We start from the raw sequence: 24,089 nt of genomic DNA, 5'->3' as shown, positions 1-24,089 counted from the left end.
GAGCCTTTAACACTAAACTTCCACAACGGAACACCCTTTTTAAAAATGCTTCTGAACACGCAAATTGAAATAAAACCACTACAGTTAAAGCAAAATTTTATTGCGGCAATGTTTACAAACAGTTAAGTGCAGTTTGGATTGAAGAAAACACTTCAAAATAGATCTTTATACAAAAAATTAGGACGTGCGACGAAGTGCTGGTTCAATGTTGAATAACGTTAAAATAACAGTCTTTCAAACGCCTTTCACCAATGTGTCTTCACCCTTGACCTTTCACCACCTTTTGATTCCTCCCGATTAGAAATTCTTTCCAAGAATTACCAAGACAACCATCATCCTACAAGCGATGCTTCACCCTTTGCTGCAATCATTGATTGGAAATGAACTTTGTACATGATGATCAGTCTACTGACGATCAATCGGGGAAGCGTTGACAAGCCTTCTTCCATTTACAGGCGGTGCACCACAAGTCGCGGTTTTCCATCCCGTACACCTTGCGACATTTCTTTCCGTCACCCCGTACTTTTCTGGAAGCATCAAAGATTTCACTACAGTGCACTATTATCACATACCGGCACTGTATAACATAGTTAAAAACAAAAGCAGATTTTCTGTGAACTTAAGTTTGAACTTGGTATTTTGAAGTGTATCTTGTGCAACTGCGCAATAAATAGTAAACACTCTTCTCTTACCTTCCTATGGGCAAAGACTTCGGTGACATCTGAAAAGTTGCTTTCGGTGACGCGGCCTGATGCAGCTGTTGTCTCTGTGGGACGATGGACTGCGGTGCGAACTGAAATAAAACCTAATTTCAAATTCGATTGGTGAATATGTATGATGCGCAGTAAACAATTGTTGGAATGGATTCTTAAATCGAAATTCAAAACAGCTAAGCAATTACGCGCCATCACAACTGTATCAGCTGCTTACAATCTTACATGTTGGTAAAAAAAGATTTTTTTTTCACTGATGAAGATAACTAAACTCAAGTAAAAGGTGTTCGTACTCCACAGAAGGTAATGTGAACCACCAGGACGGTTATGCATATAAATAATAATTAGTCATCGTATTGTTGCACAGGTATGTATAGCGAAGCTTTGGGGCGTATTTTGAATCGAATGGACAGTGATTTTTCTTTTTCACGATACATTTACCTAGAATTCTAGATGGGCATTGAGCACGCTGGACTCCAACAAGGTTACGCTGGATTTATTATTATTTGTCGAAAAAAAAAACTCACTGCGATTCGTCTACCTTTCCTCGAGAGCGTTCAATAGGAAATTTGCTATTAGATAAACTCAGCGAAAACATCACACAAAAAACGATAAATTTGTAAACTTACATTAGTGGTTGAGCCGCTTTGCCACGAGTAGGGCTGAGAGACCGGTATTGTGATCGGTTGTGCGGGCAGTGAAGTGGAGTACGCCCTGTCGCTGTCGGTTGGGTGTCTGGGTTTAGTCACCGATTTCGTGACAGGAGAACTTTGTACTTTTGAAGCCAACGGCGATCGCGCGTGCTGCGAAGAAATCGGGTATTTAGCAAAGAATAGAAAGAGAAGCAAAGCATGAAGTGAACAAAAATTGGACATTAATTAATTTGCTTTACCAAGTCTCACCTTTCCGTGATGGGATGGTGAAAATGAAAGGGTAGCTACCGGGATTGGTGTGTTACGGAAATGATAATAGCTTGCCGGTGCAGAACCGTATGTGGACTTTGATGGGCTACCACCACCCGGGGACGAGGTTACTGCAGAATCGTCATTTATCTGTGTAGCGCAAACGAGATAGTAAATGTTAGCGGTGATTCGTGAAAGTGCGGTATGTTCCACTTTGAGGAGTCTCGCAGTTATTGATTTCTGTTAGACACGCATTGTAAAAGATCAAACACAAACTATCCAATTGGCATTGAATTACCGTAACGTACGATTCCAACGACATTATTTGCTACGGTACCTTATATGGAGCTGTTCTATGAAGATGTCGGTGCATTTTGTTGTCAATATGGCCAGGTGCAGACGATCCAAGCACTGTTGAAGGTACTGGATGCGAGCCAACCATATGGACTCTAAATTCTGTGGGAAGACTGGAAGGAAAAGGCTGGTGGAGAATTCCGGAAGGAATGTAATACGATATTGGGACTTGCAATGGCCTTGCGGGTAGCACCAATGGCACGGTTGTTGGAATAGGGATGCTTTGTTGATCCTCTTGCTCCATGACAACCTCAAGCCTTCCCAGCTCAGACGAGGAATGAGATGGAGGTCTTGGGGACACAACTTGTTCTCTTTGTGGCTTGGGAATACGAAGATCCTGTGGTTCATTAACAGCATCAGTGTTTTTTAATAGATCTTCATTGGATTTCGGAGTTGGAGTTAATCTCTGAAGTAGAATCATGCCAGAATCCGCATCAAGCACATCGTCTGGAGTAGACGACCTAGGCAAACTCTCTTGTTCACTAAATTTTGTACTCCGGAACCCGTCATGCGCCGAATCCGATGTGTAGGAGCTGGATTGTGGACTTGTTTGGGAAGCGGGCTGCCGACAGGGAGACGTGTGTTTCGAATCGTGCGTCCAGCTTCCCGTACCGCTGCTGTCAAAGCTCCGCGGAGTTGCCTCTGAAAAGATATGCGCTGGGTTAATTGTGTTTCAAAAGCTACATTGGATTAATTTTAACAATCTATAGGCAACGCTTTTTTGGATTTACACGAAAACTACCAAATACCAGTTCTAAGTTTAGGCATCGCATTTGTTTGAAACATGTTGCATGGTAATCGGCTGAGTGGTAAAGTGCTCGCTTGCCACACGCGTTCAATATCTTACACCAAAGACCTTACAAATGCAGTACTGAATTTCATAATACCAAACCATTGCAGTGATATACAAAACACACATTACAGTAATGTGTGTTTTATATATCACTGTATCCATCGCAGATATGCGTTGCTCCCAGCGGTTTATTAAGTAGACAGTGTTTAACGCAGTGGAGTACATTAAAAACAAACATTATTATAATTAATGCTAAAAACATGTTCACACCTTTTAGACCATCAGGATTGTGAATAACAGGACTGGATGACATACTGCTGAGAACCATGGCTGCCATCAGTTCTGTCATCGTCGGCTCTTCCGACGTCCTTCGCATTCGAGATCTGCGTGTAACATAATAAACGTTTCAAAGGTTGCGTCATAGGTGTTGGTTTGCAAAGTAAGAAATAATCAGCCAGCAAATCATTTTTTTTCATCATGCATTCAATGTCTGCTGACGTTTCAAACAAATACGAAGCAGGACTGATTTGTCGGGGCGAGTCTTTCAGCTGGCTTTCCTTCATTTGTGTGGCAGTTACTTGGAGTTTCAACACAGCGATGCTTTTATTTTATTGGTTAGTTCAGCAAAATGCCAATTACTGAAGATTCTTTCGGTATGTAAGTAAGCCTCGGAAGTGCAATCAAGTTTTTTATTTCGTTGGTGTTAAGGTCAGGTCAACATTCAGTGCCATAGATAGTGTTATCCAGTGCAATATCCGTCATAATCCAACCGAAAACATTTGCAATTTTTTCATCAGTTTGACGTCTGGGGCCGTAACAATGGTGATTTTTGGTAGCTGAAAACCGAAGTGTAAATTACGCTGACGCGTATGTTTATTGTTATTCCACAAAGTTAATCTTTTTATATATAGAGCTTTTACCACCAAGGAATGTTCAGGTCAAATGAGTTGCGTGACATTGGGTGAAAAGGCCATGGTAAATTACCATTTTCGTTGTTGTTTTGGTTGAATAAACTAGATAGGCACTGATGGTTGTGATTGGAAAGCTAAATATGCTTTGGAAATAAAAAAAAACTATAAAGTTTGAAATACCGATTCGGCACAGTAAAAACTCTGTTTACTTTGTTAAAAGTTAAAACAGCAACTGCCCGCAAAATGAAACGTATCAGCTAAATTTGCCAGTGAAGAATCGCTGGAGGCTGCAAAGACGACTAATGAAAAGATTGCATTTTGCTGACACCGTTTTTTTCACTCAATTGCCTACTAGCAGATTTAAGCGTTTGCTACGAATAATGGTCGATTTTTCCCGCCTGTCAAGACGCCTATAAAACTGGGGCGCGTCTACAATTATAAACCGTAAAACGTTAAGATATGCAGCTTTTTCGCAAATACAAAAACTAGAACGTCTTTTTTTACGTAAAAATTCATCACGAAATGTCTTTATTAACTGAAAACATTAAATTGCCACAATACACGAATCATGGTCCAGAAAACCTACTCAAAACACTTAAAATAAAAAGAACCTATAAATAGGGTGACTTTTTCATTGCATCAAAAACGAAACAATGGCATATGTTTTCACCAATGGCTGCATTCTTGCAAGAGTATTTCAAACCGCAGCACTTTGACAGCGCACAGGACCAAGAGGTAATTGGTTCACATACGACACAAAATAAGCTACTGTATATATTAAAAAAAATATCTGCTGAACAACGACACCTTCATCCAATGGATTACCCAGAATCCCGAAACTTCGCTTCACACTGCACCAGATTTCTTAATAATTGAACTTAGAATGCTGAATGCTGGAATAATCTTAGACTGATGCATTTCTATAGTACGTGCACAATGGCTCACTAATCCCATGCTAATCAGTCAAGCTGTTGATCCAGACACGAATTTATCTCAAAATTTCCCGCTAGTTGTAAATATTTTTATTACATCACACTTTTTCTTTTGAGACAATATATGTATTAAAAAAAAACAATTTCTTTTTTTGTATTGGAGTCGGAATTTTGTCCCCAATACACTTCATAATTGGAGAAAAAAAATGTTTTTTACGCTCGTGGCTCAGCAACAATATCCAGACTGCATTCACTCTTCCACTCATGGGTCATGTCGTCTCGGTTGAGCCGTTTGGGTCGAGAGTCGTTTTACCAACCTACATACACAAACCTACCGACATGCTGACAAGCATGTGAATTTATCGCAGCAACACAAATAACAGTTTTATCTTTTTGTGGTCAAAGAAATTTTTCACAGAAAGAAATTTTGAAAACAATACGGGATTAATTTATGCTGGTAAGTGGCAATAAAGTTTACCGAATTTACCGGTATAAATTTTCTTTGGTAGCTGTTTCTGTCACACGGCATATTCTTTGTTCGTGTGTGTGCGCTCACGCCGAGTGCTCAATGGAGCAAAACTCACGTGACAAATGCTTCAACAAAAGAAACAACACGTGACCCGATGGTGTCATCCTATTTGACAACATGATGACGCAGCAGAAAACAAGAACCGGTGGTGCAATCCAAACATGAAAAAGTTTCCATTCAGGATCAAGACTTTAAAACGTATTAGCGCTAAAAATAACATCGGAATTTGCATAATCTTGTTTGCGTTCATCGGACAGAGATAGATTTCCACACGAATGTGATAAAAGCGGACGGAAGTATTTTTATTCTGAAAACACATTCATACGATTTTCAGTGTTAATCATTCAAGATAAAACATCACTGTTATCTGCCTCTTGTGTGTAGGGTAGGCACTAGGCAGGCCTACTCTGCTTCGCCAATGTCGTCTTTTTCCGAAATACTTTTTTGATCTTCCAACAGCATTTTGTGCGCTCACTGGCTATGATCAAATTTTCCCTCCCCAAAAAGCACTCAATTGTAGTGAAGGAAATTAACTTAATTTCATGACGAGCAACGGCAGCAATTTGCCTCAAAGCTACTAAAAAACTGCTGCATTTTCTTATAAAAAAATGATTCTTATGCTTTTTGTCAGGAAAACAAGTAATAATGTTCAGAACGGTATTAGCACTACAGTACACAACATGGTAAAATCTCAGTGCGTCGCGCGACAATCAACTGCATTCTTATTGTAGTTATTACAAGCAAACATTATTTTACATAATCTCCTCAGCACTGCTCTTGCTTGAATTTTCGAGTGTATGTAAAAACACGACATGACACAGCAGTGAGGTGTAAAATAAAAACTACACGTACTAAAATCTTAAATTGAAATTACTTAAACGATGATGATATCGATGCTGCTTCTCGATCCTGTCGTGATGTCACCAGAGGCGAATCCCAATAAACAAAGTTATCGCGAAACAAAAACTTCCTTAAGTTTTATCATCCGTAAGCGACCGGGTATGAACCCATTTCTGTTAAGCACACTTCAAATGACAAACAGCAGAACACAATTTCAAGTGTCAAAGCTAATTGCTGCTTTAAAAACGTAGTTTGGGGCGGGTACAATAAAGAAACGTTGCCAAACCGTGTATAGACGTGCAAAAGATTGAAGCGACGCTGCACAAAAAGGTTGGTTTATCCCGTTTTAACAAAGATTTGGATGCACCAGCAAAGATTATTCACCGATAAAGCAAATCTTCTGATTAAGATACTTATTTCCCAGACAATTTTTATTTTTGTTATGCACCAACCATAATCCACTGATCAAAATCGCCGATTATATACTGATCTACCAATAAACTTCGCACAAACTGATTCTCGATTATCCAATCAGACGGTTAACTTAATCTTCAAAGAAGCTGTTGGTGCTGTATCGAACCCTAACCTACCTTACGTTAATGTCACCCACAAAAATATTGAAGTCTACAGCAAGAAAAAAAAATCGTCTGAAAAAAATGAAACGCAGTAATAGGGTCGGCTGTACAAAGCGATGCTGTCGGAGTTAGGACATACGTCATAAACACATCATACGGAAACATGTCATAATTAAGGCCATGCAGCAGGGTGAAAAATAACAAAATAAGAATATCTGAACAGCCTAATATGACCACTGCTCAACTCTATTTGGAGCCAACCGCTAGCACAGACCGGCAGCCATGTGCCATCAAACTGGTGGTGCAACACGCCTATGGTATTGCGTCATAATCCGCTAGCCGCTAGCACACTCATATAACCGGTAGTTCTAGTGCGTGGTTTCTGCTGATTTTGCTCATTCAAATAACCACAAGCCCAAACTTGTTCGGTTCTATATTACGAAGCTGGCCAATATATACTTATGAAAAAAAATGCATTTTTGCTTCACAAGTTGATCATCGCCTTTTCTGATCCACACATCATTGATAGCAAAATCACGTGACGTAATGTGATTTTCGTAACTTCAGAAATTATCGCCAACTAATGAAAGCCGAACAATAAAAGCTTATAAGCAGTACGTCGCAATAGAAGAAAGCGAACTACAAGTTGAACTCATGCACAATGAGTAGCAAAGACTGCTCTGGCGAAGAGTCACTAAAATTCGACATACCGTATTTACTTGATTGTAAGCCGCGGCTTATCAAGTTTTTTTTCCATCATGTTTGCGGCTTAAATTCAAGGGCGGCTTACAATCAAAGGCGGCTTACATTTTTCTGTTTTGTTTTTGCCTTTTTCCTTGTCGACTTTGCCATAGATGTTTTGCCGTATTGCGTTGTCTGATGCCGACAATTGTGAAGTTGTGACGTGCATTTTAAATTGTCACATGCATTTATGACAACAGTTTCAGCTTTACGTGTAAACAGTATTTGCGGCTTACATTCAAGGGCGGCTTACATTAAATTTTTAACACTATTACATGCGGCTTACAATCAAGGGCGGCTTACAATCAAGCGCGGCTTACAATCAAGTAAATACGGTATGACAACGTAATTTAAATGTAAGGTGGTGTTTCTTAAACAAAGACTGGAGCACAATATTCAAACAGGAACCAATGCTATAAAACTGATGAAGTGAGACATCACAACCGAAAGAAAATTTCGATGTGGAAATATCTTTCGTGGTGACAACGAGTTGGTGATGCCTCGTAATTAACAAAATAGCAATAAGCGAATGAACAAAATAGTGCACGTCAGCCTTCAATAACTTGACGGAGATAAAATTTTTCTGCTCCAAACGGGAGACATATCACACGCTTCATGTTTGGCAGCTTGTTACTGTGTAAAATGGTTAATCCAAGAACTAACTTTCCTACGAACAATGGGTTGATGGCAAAATTAAATTGTGCAAGGCCTTGTCTGTCTCGCTTGCGGCTAATACAGAAACTTCAAAAGTATGGTGATCGGCTGAACACTTTTTTTAAGATTTGCACCATGAGTTGATTTATGTATGAATTAGAGCGGCATGATTTAATCTGTTTAGCGTTCGTTCGATCGCTATTGGCTGAAAGGAGGGGCGTGACATTGTTGCTTAAAAAGGCAAGAGCCGACGTCATTTTAGACACAACCGATCTACGTGCCGTATCGCTGTGCACATTCACATGTGAATGGCAACTGACAACTTAATGATTGAAACCCCTTAATTACAATCAGAAACCGGGAGAAGTATCTAGAAACAGAAATATCGTTGAGAATTACAGGGCGCACTGATAAATAGCTACTGAACAGAATATCACCTAGCAAAATGCCCATACCCATGCTGAGGGACTTCAATGCTAGCTGAGATATTTCTTTTGCAAGAGCTGCCTTCTTCTGACATCTTCTTGTAATCCATTGGGTTTGATCCTTGAAGCCTTTGGCTTCTTCTGAATGGGATATAAAAGTATCAATAAGATGATATTGTAATCGACTTTTTGTGAAACTTTTCAATGCAATCAGAATATATTGATGTTGTAGCGCAATGCTGTAACGACGGAACCATTCGTGCGTTGGTTGCACGATGCTGACTAAAACCAAACACACATAAACTTTTACAGCTGGTTGTTGCCCAACAAAGCGTTCCCCAGACAGCAAAATCCGTCATTTTTACACTTATCCAACGAATGTCAAAATGACGAAAATTGTTTGTCTGAGACCGCATCACTGAATTGAGACTCGCAGCCGACGCTAGAGTTTCACGGAAATCCGTTAAAGCAATTACCGGCTGTCAAGAAGGCGGACTTCGTCCGGCTTTTTGGAAATAATTTCTTTTCCCTCTGTCTTGTCGGGAATACTGATCAAGATTTGATCGTCTTGATAACGTTGGATATATCCACTAACTTCTCTGCCATTGTGCGTCGTATAAACCTGAATGTTGGCAATGTTTAATTAGCTCCAAGTTTACGTTGTAAGTCGTTCAGGATATTTGCACTAAAAGATTGTTCTGCCATGGTTTAAATAGAAATTAAATCATTCTGTTTTCATTAATAACATGTGTAAAAACAATAAATATTCCAACATTTTGAGTTTGTATTTTGGTTAATTTCAGAAAATTTATTCCATATTTACCCAACGTTTCATGACAAGATATCTTTCAGCTTCAAGTCACATAACAAATGATTTTACCTTTTGAAAACGTTGCAAATACACATCTGATAAGCTTCCGAAATTAGTCCCAATCATGTCTTTTGCAGTACATTCACTAGACGTATTATCATCAAACTTTACTAGGTAGGTGTCTTCACTTCCGTAGAATTTGGTTGACTGGAAGATTTAAGATTTTAAAGTAATTGATAAGACTTGAACAGTATGAACACAGAGCAAGATAAGGCAGAAATAAAACTTTAATTACGTTTTGCTTGAAAAAGTAGCGTATATCTAGTATCTACACAAGTGTCAAAAGCATAACTTATGACTTAATAGTAATTGTGATTTATATTTTAATGTTTGACGGTTGCTGAGCATTAACTTATCTGAATCTTTCTAAAAGATTGGCAAAAATCACGAAACTTAGCCAACTGCAACACGCTCTAATGACTTCAAAAATGAGGTAACAGAAGAATAAAAAGCTCTGCAGCAGTGATGACTAAATTAAAACACTGAAAATCTCGTAATTTACCCTTTTTCCGGATTTACAAACGCAAAAATTCTCTGTTGAAACATTATTTTCTGCTAGCCCAAATTCTGAACACACAATCAGAACATACGGCAATCGTGATTACGCACTTCACATTCGCTAAGACATCTTCAGCTAGAAAATTCTATTCGAAAAAGTATGCTTGTTTACAAGTTACAACATTTTAAGCTTGCAGCTCTTCTCTAGTATTTCTGGTTTACAGTAAGTCAATAAGCTCAGGAAACGCTAGCTTCGATTGCTTGACCAAACCGCACACAAATCTCTGCATGATCATGACAACTATTATTGTGAAACTGTTTGATCATTGAAAATTTATCTCCTTGCCAGAGTTATCCAGCCTGACACCAAATCGTAATTGAGCTGGAAATGAATGAAGCGTTATGCTGCGGAGGTGAGATAATGAGAAGGCAAAGCGAGAAGTTTCCTTTCTCTCAATGCACATGCGCGCACACACATGCCAAAACAAACACAAGCAGTTCTGCCAGGCGACAAAGAGTATCTCAAAACGCCTCCAGCGTTTCTAGGAATCGAATGCAAATCGTAAGTTACTTTTGGCCAGTCTATTTGGAGAAAAAGTTACAAATTATGTGAGTTACCTGATCATTTGCACGCTACCATTGGCATTTGAACATAAGTTGAACTCATAACACATTAACACAAATTTGCCATTTTTCGAAATCGCCAACAATCATATATCATCAATAGTACTGCAACTAAATTCAAGTGATAAGCAAACATATTGCTGAACCACTTACCAAATATTTAATAAATTGACATAAAGAGTTGGCATTAATTATCGCTACTTACAAAATTGCAACTCACAGCTTATGGTAGAAATTATTCTCACAACTCTATCAGTTTTCTTGGTGAAAACAGTCTAATTTATTCTTTGTCAGTTGCTGGCATGAAAAGTCTTTCATCGACATGTAACACAATTGGCATTACTACAAAAAAACAGTTTTCACAAAAAAAATATACCAGCACATGCAATAACAAACAATTGCAATATTAATTACTCATGTCATTAATTTAACTATAAAAATAGGTTATATATTTAGTTGCATTAAGCCTGAATGTAAATGCTTACTATGATTGTTGCTGGGGCGAAGTAGCCGTTTCCAATCAAAGCTGCCACTCTTTGACCAATCAGCGATTTTTTCCCACTTTTTCGAGACATGTCGTAACTCGTACTTGCAAAAAAAAGCTACCAATGCTTCTAAATATCAATGTGTTATCAAGTAAGTTAATGACATCTGTAAAAGCATCAGATATAAACATGTTAGTCATTTCAAGACTTGGATGATCGATTGATCGCCACCCATGGAAATCAAAAGTAATGCTTAGTTTTAACTTTAAGCACAACATGGTTTTGCAACATTAACTGAAATTTGCCCAAATTTGAACACAAGTTTTTTATATGAGACTTTTATGCAAATAGAAACTTTTAGCGGTAGACTTTTCATAGTTACATCTATATGACCTTCTGATTCCGTAACATTGTTGCTGCAGTTTATTTCAAACTTTAGCGGCCGCATCAGGCAATGACGCATATTAGCTAAATAATAATAGCGGTAATGGACAGAGTTAAGGCAGACTAGTGATTACAACAAAAAACATATGATCACAATAATGGAATACAAAACTAGAAAAAAAAGTTACAATAAACGTTTTGATCGTTATTCCTCATTATCAAAACTGATCCAAGGCAAAAGAAACCAAGGAAGAGCAGCCCAAACTTTCGCGTAAAGGGTTCGGCCCCTCACAAAGCACAGCCCAGGAGAAATGCGACAGTTGGTCGAAAATCACCAATTATGGAGACTCTTTTAATTGACGCTATTTTGCACTCAACTGGTGTGAAATAAATTATGGTTATATACTTGAAGACTCAGACGAACTTGAGCTGCGTGTCGTTTTTGACACAAAAATTTAAGTACATGTTGCGGCCGAGTTTCGTTTGAATTTCATCTCGGTACTCTATCCCAAGCTTGTTCCGTTGATAACGACCGCTCACGAGCTATTGTTTTACCATTGCACAAATAACTCACTGTACAGTATATCTTTGCTTCAGAATTGAACAATTCATTGCTGGCGGACGCTTTCTGCAATCAGTAGGCTAACTGCTAGAAACTTGCGTCGGCAATCTGTTTGCAGACATAAACCTTTGTTTTGTTATGATGGATGCGCCATGAGGTTTACCAGCTAGAAACTTGTGCGGGCACTTTGCCAACATAAATCATTGTTTTGTTCAAATTACTTTGGTATTTAACTCGACAATTGCCGAGGCCAAATTCGAAGGCTGATTTCCCGTTTTTACTTGTCGTAATAGAGTAACTATCCGCGAGTGTTGTTCATTACGTAGCGGAGTAAGAGATTAATTGTAGAAAGCTAGACTTACACTTGAGTACCTCAGACTGTTTTAATTATTGAGATTTTATTTCAGACATAAAGGTGAGAAATAAAAAAACATAATGGTTTCCACGTTTAACTTTGCTATCCTAGTAAGAGAAAAATGCAGCTGATATTTTATCCAATTCAAAACGGGTTCTCGAAATGCCAGCTGATACCTTTAAGCTCAATTTTTTTTTGCAAACGTGACACACAAGCTATATCAATATCATATAATATCTCATTTCATAAATGGTAGACACAAGCTTTCCAATTTATATTAAAATAAAATGACACTATTGAAAAACAGCTGATAAGATCCTTCATCATATCATAATCCATCGTCGGTTTGTTCCCCACTAGTAAGGGTGGCCGATTGTTTCCGCGCAAAAAATTATTTAAATGCAGCAAAAAGATCCTTAATAAATTTAATTCAGGACATGTCTTGCAATACAAGAAAACTTAACCTATTTTCTTTGAAAGCAATAAGACTCACAGGAAGACATATTCAATCATACTCTTTGTATTTTGAATGAAAGTGGTGAAGCATGTACAGACGTGAGATAACATAAAAATGTTATTTGCTGCTATTCATGACCATTTGGAATAGACCTACGTGCTCAAAAATACTTTGGTAGATTGGTGCAAACATCTTTTATTTACTTGTAAATCACTGAATAAAATCAAAATGAATAACGTTAGGTGTGAAAGTATTGTGACAAACATAGTTATTAGTTACTCTCTCTTTTGTTAGCGATTTGCAGTGGACTTTTGCCATAGAACATTCAGTCAGGCATGGGTTAAATACTACCACACTGACAAGCTTTTAAGTGCTGGTACTGGTTACAGCTTTGTTTTTTGTAGCTTGTAAGTTATTATTTTAAGTATTCGATAACTTTTGCATCACAAGTGTCTATTCAGTTCAATTCAATTTATTTTTCTTTGTCAGAATGCAAAAGAAATGATATTGTGAAAATATTGAAATAAATTGTAATGGAATTCAACAATAGTACACAAAAATATCTACACAAGGCAAGAAATGTTCAATGGAAAAAACAAAATTGGCACCAATAGCCTGAGATGTATCTTACTGTGAGATTGTCTCTTCAACAGGTCAGCTGTGATCAATTGTCTCGTGCTAAGTCGACTGCATCAAAATGTTCTAATGCCTTGGCTTAGAACAGTGGTTCTTAATCTTTTGCCTTGACGGAATCACCTTGAAATCACCAACCGGTTCTCGCACCCCTCCGTCAAAATGGCTGAAAATAGTCACCTACGATTCAAAATGTTTGTTGAATCGCAGTAAACAAGCGCAGCCATCACACAACTTCTTAGATCATTTTATAACTAACCTTAATGATTTAGCATCTCCGCACCTCTTGGAAATAGTTTTTGCACCCCTGAGTGATGCATGCATCCCTGGTTAAGAACCGCTACATTAACATCATAATAGCAAAACAATTATCTGACATTAAGAGTCAAACTATTGCCAAGGTCAAACTGCAAAATCTTAAGAATAGTTTTGCAATTTTTGTTGCTACATGTCAGCTATTCTAGCTTGCACTTACTATTTTTTATGATTTCAGGACACATTGATAAATAATTTTAGTTTTTCTTTGTTTTGATATCCACTGTCTTGCTTGGGGATTGAAGATTTGAATTAGGAAAGAAACTAATCCTTGTGTCTTGCCAAGACATAGCTGCATGCTTTCAACAGGTGTTGAGCTTTTTGGGAATCAGATACGCTTTCACTATTCAGCCAACAGATTTATCTGATTTTTTTTATTTATTTGCATCAGACACTAAAAGAGACAGGCCCATATTCATAAACACAACACAAGTCACAAAACACGCACGGTTACATATACAAGCAAAACTTATGCGTACATAGTCACGTTATAGTGAGACGCATAGTCAGAAGAAGCATAACACACTCAGGTATTGAGGTAAAAACTGCAACTAACCACTTGTTAGATGAGACCTGACAGCGGTTGACAAAATTAAATATACGATTTCGGAATAGGGCATGAAACGTAGGAATATGATGGTACGTCTGAATACTACTAATACTAACATGCCTCGGTAATTTATGCAATGTTCGAAATGCATTATTGAAAGCCACACGCAATTTATTCATACTTGAGGATAAGTATCTGGCCCACAGTTGACTGGAGTACATAGGTAAACAATACGTGCGAAATAGTACATTCATTACAGCGGAAGAGCAGTTAGAAAAGCGTGAACGTAGCATGTTCGCTGTACAATATATAGCTCTAACTTGGCGTACAATAGGCTAGAATTTTGTGTTTATTCTTATTTAGTGTGTAGTGAGAATGCTGAAGGAGTGAAGGTGTCCACTGTCCAACAAGCCATTGTCAAGCAAAAACCAGTAGAGAAGGCAACAGATTTATGTTTGCAGTAAATTTCCAATCTAGAATATGAGGTAGACTTTGCCAGACCAAAACTGGATCGGCAAATGAACCCACTAATCAGGTTAATGACTCCAAGAGCATGACAGCAAAGCGGTGTGACTCGCCAGGGCGTGCTTTTGACAAATTGAGTAATGGCAAGTCATCTCGTAAGAGATTGGACCCTCATCAAGTATTTTCTCTTTAGTTTACGATGAGAATCAAAAATAGAAACTTGGTGATTCATTGCCTCCAACTCTCGATGAGAATAAGGAACTTAATGATGAAGATTAGAATAAAACTGACAAAGCTGCATGTATGGTGGCGAAAGCTTTATATAATTTTAGTGATTACCAAACTTGACTGTTTTAAATTTAATTAAACAATCTAATACTTGCTTGTGACTGCAGGCAGCTATCCAGGCAACACCCTTCAATTGTGGGTCCACGTCTTTTAGGCGCAGACAGTTAGACGCCGGTCAAATAGGCGCGCATACTGTGGCATCTAAATATTTAGGTGCGGAGCACTGTGGCGCCCGTTCAATTAGGTGCTATTCCTAGTAAAGTCTGCAGATTGTATCAGCTTGGCAGGTAGGGCAATGCCTTTCACACAAAATGTTATATTGAACAGAAAATATGTTGTTTTGTTAATGCGCGGTAATGCGAGATGAGGTGCGAGACAACGCTCTACTACTCTTGATATTCGGAATGGCCCGATTCGGTGAGTCCGATTCGGTGAGAACCTTTTTCGGTGAGAGCCCTATTTGGTGATTTTTTTTTAAATTATTGGGTACCGTAGCCTAAATATGATTGCCGTTATAGAGATAGGGGATAGGGGGTTAAGGGTTTGGGGGTTAAAGGTTTGGGGGTTAAGGGTTTGGGGGTTAAGGGTTTGGGAGTTAAGGGTTTGGGGTTAAAGGTTTGGGGGTTAAGGGTTTGGGGGTTAAGGGTTTGGGGGTTAAGAGTTTGGGGGTTAAGGTCTTATTTCAACGTTTAGCGACGTTAAAACGATGTAAAAGCGGCAATGATAATTAGGCTACGGTACCCAATAATTTTCAAAAAAAAATTCAAAAAAATCACCAAATAGGGCTCTCACCGAATCGGACTCACCGAATAGTAGCAGACCCCTTGATATTAGCACATCTCCACAGGACAGTTGCTATGCATCCTGAACACAGGTTGCAGCCAGATGGAACCTTACTTAATCTGTTATCTTGCGCAATTACTTCTACTCGGGATTGATTGGTCGTGCGGCGAGTACGTATGAGACAACGCTCTACTACATAAATACATTTCTATAGGGCATATGAACCCTAGCTACAAGTTGCAAGCATAATGGTGCGACTTTGCTCGTTATTAAACCTAGTCGGGGTTTTGACAGAAAACTAAGTTACTCTTCACTCAAGCCTACCACCCGCTTGAATATAGGCTATGGTATATTTTTGACTGATACCTATGTAGTGTAGTTATTATTTGACTCACTAAAAGTGAACTCAATCATATTCGGAAACTTGAATAATTTATTGATCAAGCTTTCGCCGACGCAAACCTGGACTAACAACAAATAAATGCCGAACACGCACATTCAAATACAATATATTTTTCTGTTCAATTTAACATTTTGTGTGAAAAGCATTGCCGGTTTAAGCAGCTTCACTCACGGAAGCCATGACATATTTTTCTGTTCAATATAACATTTTGTGTGAAAAGCATTGCCCTACCTGCCAAGGTGATACAATCTGCAGACTTTACTAGGAATAGCACCTAAATGAACGGGCGCCACAGTGCTCTGCACCTAAATATCCAGATGTCATAGTGTGCACGCCTATTTGACCGGCGCCTAACTGTCTGCACCTAAAAGACTTGCTCCCTCAATTGTTGCAACCAGTGTGTCATCACAGAGTTAAAGTTTGTAAGATTCATACTACATGGGGGGGGGGGGCAGAAAATAGCGTTATAACCGATGTGCTGTGGCCTGTGACGTGAGGTTCATCACAGACACACAACCAATGCCCGACTGCCCGTATGGAAATAGTGACTGCTTTTTGTCAGAATGGACTGCTTCGGAGAATCCAATTCAGAGAGCCTGATTCAAAGAAATCCGAAATCGGAGACAGCCTTTTTTGGAGAAACCGGTTGGATGATTTTTAAAATCCAGCAACGGGTTTTGTTTATTTAGAGAACTTGTAGGGATCATTTGGGTAAGCGGTTTTTGTGTTTACCTTCCCATATCTACGCAACTGAGAAAGTTATTGTTTCAGTGAGGTAGACAAAAATTAGCTAATATCCGAACAGTAGCAGACAGGCTTTTTGTAAGGCACACGGCCAAGTGTACTCACCCTATAAGGTACTGCATGAGGTGAAAACCATCCGCACTAAGGATCACTGTGTGTCTGAAGAACAGGTATATAACTAGAAAACAGGCATTGATGGTCTTGGATGTCACATGAATACTACTAATATGAAGAGAAGATCAGTGATCTCTGAATGAGTCGTTTGGTGGATTTTTCTTTGTGTAAATGTTATGTAGAAACACCTGGGAGCACTGTAAGTCATTGGGTGTAAAAAACAGGTGAAAAGTAATCATCAACGGTGATGTGTACTTTTCTTGCATATCCCCAAGCATTGCAAAGTTAGTTTCCTATCTATACCAAAGATCTTCCAAAGACACAAAAGCCTGTTTTGTTGAATCCTTATAAAATGCCATTGTCTAAAAAAAGATGGGGTCTGGATTGTCTGTTAATGCTTTTTAGCACAAGCATGCAGTTTACTATGACGTTAATTAATATGGAAATAAACAAAAGCTTTTTTGAAGTTTAAGCAGCCGTCCCAAGGGCCATCAGTAGCAGTTAAGTCTATTGTAAGTCCTCCTAACCCTTAACCCCCTAACCCTTCACCCCCTAACTCCAACCCTAACCTCTAACCCCAACCCCTAAAACGGCAATGATAATTAGGCTACAGTACTCGATAATTTAAACTTTTTTTTAAAAAATCGCCGAATAGGGAACTCGCCGAAAAGGGCTTTCGCCGAATAGGGCACTCGCCTAATCAGACTAGCCGAATCGGACTCGCCGAAACGGGCCATTCCGAGGCGGGTCATATGTCAACCACAAATGTTGGGTAAATAAGCAGCTGTGAGCATGGTAATGTTGTAAGAGATACAGGAAAAAAAAGTGGGCAATTGTAATTATAACCAAACAAGAGACTGATTTCTTAAAACTTCAGTTGGGATGATGCTCAGTTAACATTAATGCTATCACAAAGACTCAAACTACACAATCTTCTTCTTCCTCAACAGATTAATCATATGCAATTGATTGAGTTTCGCTTTTAGCAGCATGATCGTTGCTTACTTCACAATGTAGTTTAAACATATTTGATCAGCTGTGGCCTCCCATATGAACTCCCCCCAAACTACACAATTACACATGTAATTAAAATCAACTTTTCAGTAAGATGCAATGCTAGTCAAAATAGCATCAACGTGTCAGCTTCATCTGTAGCAGTAGAAGACTGATAGCTTATCGTTAAATTTTTTTCATTGCCAATACTAATAGCTGGATGCAACCTAGTTTGTACCCTGAACAGTTCGTACCCTGAAAAGATCGAGAGAAAAAATTAAAAAAAGCGGAAGTCGCTGATCGCAGCTTCCGCAAACATTTTAAAATTTTCTCCCTGAAAAGATCGAGAGAAAGATAGCACAAAGCCGAAGATCGCAGTTTCCGCAAACATTTTTCCACAGTTTCCGCTAACCCTAACCATAGACTAATCTATGCTCTAACCCTAACTTTCGCTGATCGCAGTTTCCGCAAACATTTTTCCGTAGTTTCCGCTAACCTTTACCCTAACTCTAACCATAAAGTAATCTATGCTCTAACCCTAACCCTCACTGTTTCCGCAAACATTTTTCCGCAGTTTCCGCTAACCTTTACCCTAACTCTAACCATAAAGTAATCTATGCTCTAACCCACACCCTCGTTGATCGCAGTTTCCGCAAACATTTTTCCGCAGTTTCCAGTAACCTTTACCCTAACCAGGCCTCGAAATTCCGGCGGTCATGACCTCCGGAATGACCTCGAATGTCTGCCGAAGGCGACTCATTGGTCGGTCATAAATGACCGCCGCAAAATTCTTGACAAAAATAGAGCTAATACAGCAAAAATATATTTTAAATTTGAATTGTTACAATTGTTTGTTTAACGCGAACAAATACGGAGCTGAAGCAATAATAGTACAGGCAATTGCTTTAAAGATCACATTAGACTGGCGTGGTTAACGAGCTGATGGCAAAAGTAGCCATTTTTACATCATTTCAACGCCTTGCAATGCTGCCTTGAAATAAAGTTGTCTGAACTTTTCTGCAGGATATGTATTCTAATTTTAACAATGAGGATTATTGCGTTACACATTTGTCTGGACGATCCTAAGCTGGAGATTTACGACCCGCGCCGGCAGTAATCGCTTGGCACAACGATTCTATAACGCGAAAACCACGGAATAAGTGATCGTAGTTGCTTTTGTAATAAGGAAATTTGGATTGTTGTTTTCAATTGTGTTTATTGGGTCATTACACGACTGTCATTAACGCACTGATTTATTTGCAAGCAATCTGCTCCAGTATACTTCAGGGTCGGTTAATTAAGCCATCAACCATTGCAGAGTTATTCTGTTGTAGAAAATCTTCTACAAACACGACTACACAATACTGTAGTGTGATTTTGTGCAAAATCTACATGCAAAAAATATGTCCGGTTGAGATATTAAATGTCCGCTGAAAGGGCCAGTCCGGTAGGACATGCTTGACCGCCGGAAAAAAGTACAAATTTCGAGGCCTGCCCTAACCATAGAGTAATCTATGCTCTAACCCTATTTTTTGCAGCAGACAAAATAAAAGGTTTCTCTCTCTCCTTGCTGATCGCAGTTTCCGCAAATATTTTTCCGTAGTTTCATTTTTCCGCAGTTTCCGCTAACCCTCGAGTTTGTTTGCGGAAACTCCGATCAGCGAGTTCGGCTTTGTGCTATTAAACTGTGATCAGCGACTTCGGCTTTTTTATTTTTTCTCTCGATCTTTTCAGGGTACGAACTGAGGGTACCAACTGTTCAGGGTACGAACTAGGTTGCACCCCTAATAGCCTACGATGATATGAATAACAAATCAGTCAGGGGTTTCAAGCAAACAGTTTGCATGGGTAAGGCTTTCAAACCAAAAAGATCAGAATAAGCTACCCGACCCGTACATTACTTTTTTTAAAATGTACTATCCAATAAACTGAGTGGGTTTTGTTACTAGAAGTATCAGCTGGAGTGGTGGTTCTCAACCTTTTTAGGCTTACGGCACCCCTTAGAAAAGAAAAATTTGTGGCACCCTGTGGCAGACCAAGGATCTTTTACCTCGATTGCAGCAGGTTGTTGAAACAAACATTAACTGTTTTATACCAAATACTTTAAAATAAGGTTTTCACAGCTCTGCTTAATTTTTAGCTCTAATCCAGTGTGGAAAAAAGTAAGAAAGTTCTCTTGTTGCGCGTGCCCTTGGGAAAATATATTAATACTAACACAGTACGATAAATGGTATTATTAGTTATACACCATAAAAGAGTGCTCAATGCACAATGCTTAGCAAAGCTAATTTTAAGTAGATTGAATCACTCTTATCAAAGTAACCTTTACAGCCTGTTTCAACCTTTGCAGATCAGAAAGTGCTGAAAAACATGCAAAAGAGTAGCCAGTAATATTCAACAAGTGCAGGTAGAAATTAGCATGTACATATCTGTCCTCAAAAAAACTCACAGAACACACGAAAATGTCACCATTAGCAAACCATATGTATTACATAGCTCTGAGCTGCCTGACCCAATCTGTATTGGCTGCAGCATTGATGACACGATTTTCAGCTGTGTTCTGGAACGTAGAAATATGGGCATTGTGAGGACAGGGGGATGCAACCTATTTTGTACCCTGAAAAGATCGAGAGGAAAAGTAGAACAAAACCGAAGTCGCTGATCGGAGGACGGATGCACATGGGACAGGGCGGGGCCTGCGTTATTAGACATATCTTAGCTTACGGTAAATATTGTACGATGACGACACTCACCAACTCGGAGCACTTATTTAACAGGTGGTCAGGTCAGCCTGCAATATTTCCAGCTTTTTAGCGAGGTAAATATGGTAGAAACTTCACCCACCGCAGCTATAACAACATCTATGCAGCAGCTAATCTAAACTCAGCACCTTCTGACAATCCTCAAAGCGAAACAAGCTGTAAAGGTTAGGCTACTTTGACAACAGTATTTCAATCTACCTAATAATAACATCTGTAGATGACGCAACAAAAACAATTGTGTATGAAAAAATTATCAGCTACAATGACCCCCAGCTAACCCTTTGAAGAGAAGATAAAACACGAGTATGAAAAATAGCTTGCCACACCCCAAAGTGTAACGGCACCCCGGTTGGGAACTACTGAGCTGGAGTCATCTTCAAACAGGTCCAGTAATAATAATGTTATGGTTTTATTTACAACAGCTAAGGTCTTTAGTGATAGGGCTCATTTTTAATTTTATGTCAGATTCATGATGTCATCATATTATTAATTAAATATGTACTATCATTAAATTATATGATGTGTATGCTCTAGGTAGTATTGACTCATTTTTCTTGGTGTTTTTTCTCTTGTTTATGACTTTCTTGATGGTATTCTGTTTCGTTTTTTTATTATTTAATATTGCTACGTAAGTTATCATGAAGGTGAAAAAGCACTAGGCTACTGTGCTTGCAACACCATTATTATTACCTGACTTATTTTCACTACCGGTACATGTTATGCAAAAAAGAACACAATCGGTACCGGTACTGTTTTTAAAGTCTTTGGTTTGACCCGACCTAGAATCGATCTACTAGCACCAGAGCCGACACCACTCGGTCACTGAGCTGACAAGGGGGTCTGATAACTTGCTGAAGTCTATAACGTCCGCGTTTTGTCGCTTCTACCTTTTTCTAGACATCTGCTATGTTTGTCATATATTGTTTTTTTGTTGTGATGGTCAGAAATAAAAACAAACTGAACTCACAGTCAGTAGGTCTACTCAGAAACTACTGGCCTAGGGGTACTTCAAACTGTCAAGTGATCTTTACACCTGTGGTTCTAGTTCAATCAAATGTATTTTTTGAAACATTTATCATTTGCCAATCTCTTACTTACCGCTCATGGCAAACGAAGGTACTGTACAGTATTATATACAGCACTATTTGCACCAATAAATTACAGTATAAAATATATCAGGAAATGGCTGCCAAAGCCGGCCGCCGATTGTGCAACAATTTTCTGTAGCATTTTGGATTTGTGGTCACTGGTGCAGCATCACCAGAAACGCCGGTGTCACGTGATCAAACAATGGCGATTAAAAATGTTTTTTAGGACCATAATAAGACTTGCCCACTGGAGAAATCACTCAGGCCACGTGAAAAAATCGGAATGCCAAGCAAGGCAGTGTGTACGTCATGGACTGTTGCTAGAAATAAGCAAAGATTGCATCACCCTTTATCACACCTGTTGAAACATTACATCATCGTTAAATTACGAGATATGGTGTAAGCCAAAGCCAACAGGTGCTTGAATAGCTTCATAATGCTTATCATTATTACGTCACACAAGATGTTTACGTGCGTTTAGAAGATTGCAATCTATTCTCGTCATTTTAAAATTGTTGCTTGAAAAGTTGGTCGCATATTTAACTGTTTTGCTTAATGCTTACCACCTGGGCGAAATTTCCGTCTTTACCTCAGTAATTTGTATTGTAGTGACAAGTTTTAGTGGCGTACGGTGTTGCGTCGCAATTTCGACAATCTTGAGGCTAAGTTTTGCAGAAATACAATTTTTGAATAGACGTACCACACGCCACTGTTCACAAGTTGCCTTTGCAAAAAGCAAAGCTACAAATGAGGGGATAGCCTACTAGCTAATACGCATTTTTAGAGGACTGCCAGCGCCGTGCAAAATCAAATTGAACTTTTTCAATAAACTTGCCAAGTCTAGCCAGAAAAAATATTCTACTGCTGATCAACAATGAACACGTTGGATAAGCAAATACTTAAAAGTGTTGTCTCTACCCAAGCATCTCCAAGGCAATAAAAAACAATAACATTCAAAGCTCACTGGATTTTGTAACTTTTTCATAAGAGAACGTTCAAATATTATGTAACGCTTTTTTTCCGAATTTTTGAACCCCCCTTCCCCATGTAACGTTTTTTCACTACGAATTTAGCACAAAAAACTACCATCCGTACTCGAAAGCGTTACGTAACGTTTTGCTTGAACCCCTTCCCCCCCCCAATGTGACGCTAACGTAACGCTTTGCATAAACCCCCCTCCCCTCGAAGGAGTTACGTAATATTTGAACGTTCCCTAAAACGACAGACAAACTGTATCAGTAATCTCTCAAGTGCATGTAGCTCCACACAAAGGGCAGCCCCATACATTACATGATGAGATGACTTTTTTTTTTAATGACTTGTTGATTTATGCATATCAGTTTGTATTATCTGTGGACCCTTCTCTTGCATCATGGGCCAATCCAGTGTGTGGGTGGGGAGTTGTGAAAGTGGTGGTGTTGCGAACTGGCGCATCCTGGCCGCGCTTTTCCTGAAGACGAGTGAAACAGCTCGGGGAGGTCTGGGTGTCTCCCCAAGTAAAATTTGAGAAATCACATTAAATTTGGTGCAGTTTGAGCATATTTTCAGCTTTAAATTGTGATGAAAATTTAGGATAAAAACAAAGTTATTGACGGACCGTAACCTTAGTCTCAACTGGCTGCCAAACAACCTTGTCCACCGTAGGCAGGCGCGGATTTATGGGGGGCCCAAGGGGCCCCCCCGAAATTTTGTGAGAAATTGTTGAATGGTTTGATATGCTTTTAAACAGCTGATATTAGTCCCACAGCGGACTTACAACCTCCCCTTTGGCATGCGTGTGACGTCACGATATTGAGAATGATGCTTTCAGTCTCCATGTCTCTAAAACAAAGTTTGCCTAGTTTTAAGCGAAACTGCATTAAAAGAGCGAGTTTTGCCAATACCAAACATCTCAGCCAGGAATTAGCAACAAGAAAACATACAGACTTAGCTTTATTACCGAAAAAATGCCGAAGAAAACACGATCTTATCCTTTTGCTATGCCACCGGACAGCACCATTTTACAGGAATATTTTTGTTGAAAATGCTCTCAGAATGCACCAAATTCAAAGTAATTTTTCAAAATTTTCTGGGGGAGGCCCCCCAGATCCCCCGCCGCTGGGTGTCGCCTTTGGCGAACACGCCGTCGGGCTTCGCCAAACTCCCTAAACCCCCAAATTCCTGGCTCCGCCACTGATTGTTCATATCTGTTTTATCTTTTTCTTACTTTTTAATTCATTTTCAATTTTTCTGGCCCCCCCCCAAAAAAAAGTCCTAGATCCGCGCCTGACTGTAGGTATGCGAGTTTTACTGTCATAAACATCAGACAATGCAAATGCGTCGTCAGCATTCATTCTCACAAGAAAA

General features: G+C 39.0%; 1 protein-coding gene across 1 annotated transcript; it reads right to left on the bottom strand.

Moving 5' to 3' along the window:
* Nucleotides 1-84: 84 nt before the first annotated feature.
* LOC145783333 (zinc finger protein 395-like) lies at nucleotides 85-10,988 on the bottom strand. Its single transcript, XM_082595181.1, has 10 exons — nucleotides 10,848-10,988; nucleotides 9,250-9,387; nucleotides 8,846-8,991; nucleotides 8,400-8,510; nucleotides 3,033-3,145; nucleotides 1,953-2,611; nucleotides 1,616-1,765; nucleotides 1,343-1,516; nucleotides 693-793; nucleotides 85-527 (listed from the first exon to the last, which is right to left on the bottom strand). The coding sequence occupies exons 1-10, from the start codon at nucleotides 10,935-10,937 to the stop codon at nucleotides 416-418; spliced, it is 1,794 nt and encodes a 597-aa protein (XP_082451307.1). The 5' UTR covers nucleotides 10,938-10,988; the 3' UTR covers nucleotides 85-415.
* Between the last annotated feature and the right edge of the window lie 13,101 nt (nucleotides 10,989-24,089).

This window comes from Aplidium turbinatum, chromosome 14 (assembly GCF_918807975.1).
Source record: "Aplidium turbinatum chromosome 14, kaAplTurb1.1, whole genome shotgun sequence".
NCBI classification, from domain to species: domain Eukaryota; kingdom Metazoa; phylum Chordata; class Ascidiacea; order Aplousobranchia; family Polyclinidae; genus Aplidium; species Aplidium turbinatum.
Note: the sequence above shows the minus strand (reverse complement) of the source record. Positions and strands in the feature narration are given on the sequence as shown.